The 7,126-nt window shown below is 44.0% G+C and overlaps 1 protein-coding gene across 7 annotated transcripts in view; it reads right to left on the bottom strand.

Annotated features, from left to right (window-relative positions):
- Nucleotides 1-377: 377 nt before the first annotated feature.
- SERINC5 (serine incorporator 5) overlaps nt 378-7,126 on the bottom strand; it is a 102,292-nt gene continuing 95,543 nt past the window's right edge. For 5 of the 7 annotated variants that reach the window (XM_059694222.1, XM_059694226.1, XM_059694221.1 and 2 more), the window contains one exon: nt 378-5,310. In XM_059694222.1, the coding sequence (XP_059550205.1) occupies nt 5,163-5,310 (148 nt within the window). In that variant the 3' untranslated portion in view covers nt 378-5,162. Of the gene's footprint in view, nt 5,311-5,633; nt 6,194-7,126 lie in introns of those variants that run through there. The other 2 variants (XR_009452639.1, XM_059694225.1) reach the window with 2 other exon arrangements.

Here is a 7,126-nt window from a genome sequence, read left to right as displayed (position 1 = left end):
TACTTACAACTTCGCACTGTACGTGCACGCCCGCATGTGGTATTTTGTGGAAGAGCCACACTCAAAGGGCTAAAGAGCCGCATGTGGGTCACGAGCCGCGGTTTGCCAACCACTGCCCCGGCCGGTTTGGCTCAGTGGATAGAGTGTCAGCCCACCCTCAGATTGAAGAATCCTGGGCTCGATTCCAGTCAGGCTTGATCGGGGACCATGTGGGAGGCAACCAATTGATGTGTCTCTCTCACATCAATGTTTCTCTCTCTGTCTCTCTCCTCCTCCCTTCCCCTCTACGATTAACATTTGAAGGCAACATCTTGGAAAACACAACTTGCAAGACTTTTAATTATAAATGTGTCCAACAGAAGGGAGAAAAAACAACATGGTTTTCAGTTTCAAATTTTATTAAAGTACAGAGTTAACAAGTTTTGAGTTTTCTACATAGGAAAAGACTGGTCAACCTCAGACGCTTCATAGAAAAATTAGCATTCAAAAAACAAATATAAGTCCATAGTTGCCTTTGTGACTAAAGGGGGAAAATGTTTAAAAGTTACCAAAACTCTAATCATATCTGAGACCATTATAAATTTCAGAGTAGATTTACCACATATATTACATTTTTAAAATTCTAATACTGTAAAACATAACCACATAATTTGGCTACAGCTAATTATTTCAGAAAAGTTTAAAAAATTAACAAAGTTATGACTATAAAATTTTTGTAAAATTTTCTTTGTAAAGTAAAAAACAAAACAAAACCCTTAAATCTTTAATTAATGAAAACAAAACAATCCTCTTAAATTTCTTATAAATAGCTCTCAAGACATATATTACACATCTGCTTTCCTTACCTGAGAGGATTTCCCAGGATCCTTCACACCAAAGGATTACCTTCAAGAATTCTTCCATACCTTTACTCACATATATATCATTAAACTCCTATAGAAGTGAATTTGGATATATGTATTCTTAATCCACCCTTCCCCAATTAAGATTTTGCTGAAAGAATTTTACTTTAAAACAAAACAAAAGATGCCTCTTTGGTAAAATGAACATCTCTGCAAATGATTTACTGAGGAAGAAAAAAGAGAAAGATCTTGAAAATGTCGAGCATTAGTTCCGAAGATCTGTGTAAATAAATAGCTCTCCGACCAAATTAAGTAGATCTAACCTTAGAGAGCCCATCTCTGCCTGAAATGCAACACTGTATTAAAACGTCTGAGTCTTGCCCAGCCGGTATGGCTCAGTGGTTGAGCGCTAACCTATGAACCAGAAGGTCGTGGTTTGGTCAGGGCACATGCCCGGGTTGCAGGCTCCATCCGCAGTAGGGGACATGCAGGAGGCAGCTGATAGATGATTCTCATCATTGATGTTTCTCTCTCTCCCTTCCTCTCTGAAATCAATAAAAAAATATTTTTAAAAAGTAAAAAATAAAACGTCTGAGTCTTTACAACTGTATTAAAGATGGCAGGAAACACGATGGCCTTAAGAACAAAGCCACAGGGAGTTCGTGCTATTGGCAAATTAAGAAGGACGTCCTACAGAGAACCGCGTGGCTACCGCACTGTCCCTGGTTGAAGAAAGAAGGCCCAGTGTTCTCTCTGTGCAAACAGGGTCTTGGCCCAAGGGCACCCTTTCTTAGTTACAGGATAAACCCTCTTTCCTTTCCAAGAGGGGCGGGACACGCATGCACAGCAAATTGAGAAGCTATTTAGAAAGGCAGTCGAGGGAGAAAAAAAGCCCAGGTAGCTTAAATGCAGGCTCTGTGTTCCCTTTTTATAGGTAATATGAAGCACCAATGGTAGTAAACTTCTGGCCAAAATTAAGCACATAATTTAAATTTCTTTGTTAATCCTCACTGAGGATATTTTTCCATTGATTTTTAGAGAGAGTGGAGGGGAGGAGAGACAGAGACAGACACACATCGATGTGAGAGATACATCAATTGGCTGCCTCTCGCACATGCCCCGACCAGGGCCAGGTATTGAGCCTGCAACTGAGGTACGTGCCCTTGACCAGAATCAAACCTGGGACTCTTCAGTCCGTGAGCTAACGTTCTATCCACTGAGCCAAACCAGCTGGGGCAACACATAATTTTTCAAAGCCATATTAAAAAGGCAGAGGGTGACAAATGGGTGGGTGGAACTAGCACTAAATAGCGGTCACCCATAATGAAGAAACTTCTGAGGAACTAAAACTAAACACTTTGGTGTGGAAGCTCCCCTGCTGGCCATTCCTGACGGGCACCAGAGCCCAGGTCCCCAGTGACCTCACTCTCCCACAGCCACTGGAACACGGTCCGTTACACCACCAAGGAGCTCCACATATCTCTGGCAACCAATTCCTTCAAGCCATTTCCCAAGAAACTGTGAGAATAAAACCAAGGCAAAAGCAAGACCCAGTAAGGACAAAGCAGGGTGTCCGAAAGCTTTGATGGAAAGGTCTCTGGCGTTCAGTCAGGTGACATGTCTGGTTACACAGCAACACTCGCAAAAGAGCCCCTCCCCCGCTCAGTCTTTTTACTCACGGAAATGAAGGGGAAATGTCCCACATTGGATGAATAGCACAGAGGAAACAGTTTTTAAAACTTTTGGGGCTTTCATCACTAAAGGAATCTGACCAGCAGCTTCTAGGGATGCACTTTTAAAATTATGTACAAAAAGTTGTAGGAAGCAAAAGTCTATTCATTAAAAAAGAATTTATCAAATGAACACCATTGTTATAGTAATTCAAAGCAATTGGCAAAATTTTTCCAGTTTCTTAACTCACGATAGCACAAAAACATAGGCTTCTTTAAACCTATAGTTGAATGTTGACTCATCACCTGAGTATTGTTTATTACCATGAATAATCATGAAAGTCAACTTAATTTATATGCCCACAGTCCTCAGAGTACATCCACATCTCTCTTGATCATTCAGATACACTTGTTTAAATTTTCAGTTGAGAATAAAAAACCAGATGACTGTAATTATGCCTCTTGTGTCAGACCAAATTTCAGAAAGGAACTACAGGCCACAAACCAAGTCTTAAGCATCTGGAAACCCGTGGGTTGGCTGGGCAAGCTAAGGAAGGAAGCGCCCAGGGCCCTGCCATTGGCAATGGCCTTTCTTTTGTGTTTCCCTGAGCATCTTTCTGCAGGGGGGGGGGGGGGGGGGGGGGCCAACAAAGGCCAGCCAAGGAATACTTTGTCAGCCTGACCTTGACTTGCTGTAAGGACCAGCTCCAAAGTCACATAGCTGGCTACCAGACCCAACTAGCAGGAAGAAAACCTAACAAAGCTAGTTACTGATACAACCCCAGCTCTTGATCCGCCTCCTCCTGTGGTCTTTCCTAAAGCCAATCTCCCTTCCTCGGGGCCCTTGGTCACTGCACTGGCCACTGCAGCAACCAGGAAGCTGCTGCTACACACACAGCCCCACTCCCTCAACTGGTCCCACTCCCAGTGCTCCACTCCCAGGGGGTAGGCTGCCCATGGCAGCTCTTCATTTTGTGGCTCCAGATCATCTTTCAACTGCTGAGCACAAAGAGCTCCTGCCTAACAAAAGGCTCTTTCTCACACACAAGTGCCTTTTAAAACTGAATCTCAGATGCTGTCAATAAGGCAAGTTCCCAGAAGAATCAATCTGTTGTATTTGTTTTCCTCGGAGGAGGGCAAAAAAGTAGGAATGAAGTATTTGGCTAATTCCCAAAGCCAGCTTTTTGGCACACTGGAGCCCAGCTGACGTGGGACCCAATTCTGCCCAACTCATACAGTGGGGCACAGACCAGCTTTTCCATCTCAGACCTTCTCTGCCGGGGAGTTTGAGGAGTCTTTCCATCCTGCATGAGACACTAACAGGACACCCCAAGGTGTCTCCACTGGTCTCTAACAGACTTTCCACCAAGTAAACTCTTTTCCTGACTGAGAACGTCAGCACCGAAAATGGACATCTTCTTGGGCAGCTGCCCGAAGTCCAGTATCTCATGAGGATTAGCTTACAAGTATGTGTTGTAGAACTTTCTGTGGATGTTAGTGACAGCTCCATTAAAAAGCCCCACCGTCCGTCCACCTTTCCTTCTAAGTATATTTGATCACGTCTACTTGTTTAACCGGCTTATCTGGTCAGCCCTGTCGAGGTGCCGCCTGTGATCCCCACCTCAGCAAATCTACTGCAAAACCCCACAGTGGCCATTAACGGTGTGGCTCCCTTACACATCTGGAAATCAAAAGCCCTCCGCCTCCACCATTTCAAAGGCCTCAAGGTGGAAGAGGAAATGGGGGGCTGACCTTAACACTGAAAGGGGCGCAGCAGGCTTCAGCCAGAAAGCAACCTTCCAGGTAAGGCTCTATAATATTATTACTGTTAATAGCACGAACAAGTAAGACCATAGCTCTCCATTGTTCAGACAAAAACAACAACATGAATATTGTTCTATCATTATGTGAATAACTCCACAAATAAGAGTCGTAATTATTGCAGTGACTCTGATCAGGTAGTGATAATCCGGGGGGGGGGGGGGGGTGTCACACAGGTGGTGATAGCAAATTGTGCTTTGTCACATAACAAAGATACTGAACCCAGAAAGGATGAGGGGACCTCGAGGAAGGGCAACAGAAGGACAACGGCAGATGTGATTCCCAGCATCACAACTTCCACGGGAAACGTCTGGGGGCCCGGAGGAAGCAGCACAGGTGGCACTAAAAGCAGGTGCTGCCTCTTGTGCCCTATAAATACCAGGGGGCTGTGTGCGGGGTCCCGCAGGCCCAGGTGTGCACAGGGGTCTGCATTCTGTCAGGGGCTGAAGGCCCAAGCTTTTGGCATGTTTTCTATTCCAAGGATAAGAATGACAGGCCTCACAAGGTAAATTTCTACCCCTGTGAGGTGTCATACTCCAAACTGTTTTGGTAAAAACGTGCAGAAGAAAACTATTAGCCTAACTACCACCCCAGTTTTTAGAGGTAAGACACATACAAAACATAGCATCACTCAGGATCAACTTGGTTAAAATTTTCAATTCTTTTGGGATAACTTGGTAGTTTCTTTTCCAATTTCAGAATTAAAAAGCCCATCAGGTGATTTTTTCCTCCCCTGAAAGCCAGGGGAAGCCAGCTTTTCGAAAAACACCAGTCAGTGCTCAGACCCCTGGGACACTTGCTCAAAGGACGTCCCTTCCAGCTGCAGGCCTCACACATAGAACTGCCGAGAAGGACAGCAGAGGGGCGCCACCAGCGTCCACAGGTACAGCAGCACGCACATCCAGCAGGAGGCCATCTTGACCCAGAAGATGGACCAGCTCCCGCTGAAGAAGGTTTCAATGTTGGCACTTTCATAGCTGTGGGAACGAGAGAGCCATCGTGGTCAGCGTAGGAGGAGAACCCGTGGGAGAAGGTCTCTTCTACCAAGTGTCTCCCTGCTTTTGCCCCCTCCAGCCTTTCCTGTTTTCCTAACAACTGAATTCTTATATAATTCACACCCACTTAAAGCATGCAACTCAAGGACTTCCATGTGCACAGACTTGTGGAACCACCACCACGGTCAACTTTAGAACATTCTCATCGCCCCCAAAAGAAAACCTGCACCCATAGCTGCCCTCCCATTTCCTCCCCTCCTCCTGCCCCCAGCAGTCACTCATCTACTTTTGGTCTTTATGGATTTGCCTATTTGGGACATTCTCATTCTCATATGGAATCATGTGGCCTCTTGGGACTGCTCTTTTCACTCAGCACAATGTTTTCAAGGCTTATCCCTGTTGTAGCACGTGTCGGTACTGTAGGCCCTTTTATTGCTGAACAGTATTCCATTGTCTGCATGCAGCACGTTTTGTTTACCCATCATCAGTTGATGGGCATTGTTTCCCCTTGTTGGTTATTAGCAATGCTGCCTCTGTGCACCCCGTGTACAAGATTTTGTGTGGCCATAAACGTGCCTCATCTTCACTTGGATGTAATATTTGGGAGTAGAGTTGCCAGATCATGTCCTAACTCGATGTTTAACATTTGGAGGAACGGCCAAACTGCTTTCCAAAGCAGCTGCACCATTTTCCAGTCCTCCCCGGAGTGCAGGAGGGTTCCAAGTTTCCCACATCCTCAACACTCACTATCTGCCTAATTGATCACAGCTCCCTCCATTTTTTCCTTCAGTTCCCCAGCCAGAAATTCTCGGGAATTTTCAAAGGATCACGGGGAAGCATCAGCAGCTCCCTCCCTATCTTCTCCCTCAGGAAGGTGTTTGGGAAGATTATCACTCGGTTTGAAGCCACCACCCACCACCCCCAACCCCACAAGGTACTCCTTATTCCTCTTCCTCATTTCATTTTTCACCCCAACACTCACCCCGATCTGACACACTGTATCTGGCTCGGTTCACGGTCTCCCCCATTAGAATGTAAGCCCTGCCACCCAGAACAGTGTGGCACGTGGGAGTCACTCAAATGTGTGCGGAATGAATGAATAGAAAGCACAATAAGCCTAAATGCCTAGCCCATGTGTATCCTAATTTATATCACATTCGTATCCAACATAAAGTTTGGATTAAAGAATAATGCAAAGAGAATCTGTATGTTGTAACAGGGAAAAGAGTCTCTATGTTGTGACAGGGAAAGCCAGGTGTATCCTATACTGCCAGGTTAATAAAAAACAAACAAAACAAAAAACCTCAAATGGGGGTAATATTTGTAATCATATTTATGTTAAAAAATTGTAAATGCATATAAAAAGAATAAAAGAATATATACCACATTGTTAGCAGTGGTTGGGGGAGGAGTCACTGTTACTTTTTATATTTCCATATTATTTTTTTAAAAGCTGTTTTAAACTTTTGTCATGAAAGTGTGAAGAAAAAAAAAGACAAAATACAAAGTAGAAAAGGGATAAATACACAACGCAGATAATGTATACAGATGATGTATTATGGAACTGTACACTTGAAAACTGTAATCTTATTACCCAATGTCACCCCAATAAATTTAATACAATTTTTAAAAAGCAGATGATTGCTTAAGAATTCCAAGTGCTTCCTCCATTAGCATTACTATGTTCTTCAAGACTACCCATATGCAGTTAACCTTCCTTTTTTTTTTTTTTTTTTTAAGTTGCAGTAAGCCTTGGCAATTCCCATGGTTAAAAGTATGCCACTAGACTAAACTTGAA

This window comes from Myotis daubentonii, chromosome 4, assembly GCF_963259705.1.
Source record: "Myotis daubentonii chromosome 4, mMyoDau2.1, whole genome shotgun sequence".
Classification (NCBI taxonomy): domain Eukaryota; kingdom Metazoa; phylum Chordata; class Mammalia; order Chiroptera; family Vespertilionidae; genus Myotis; species Myotis daubentonii.
The sequence above is the reverse complement of the archived record's forward strand: the minus strand, read 5'-3'. Positions and strand labels throughout refer to the sequence as shown.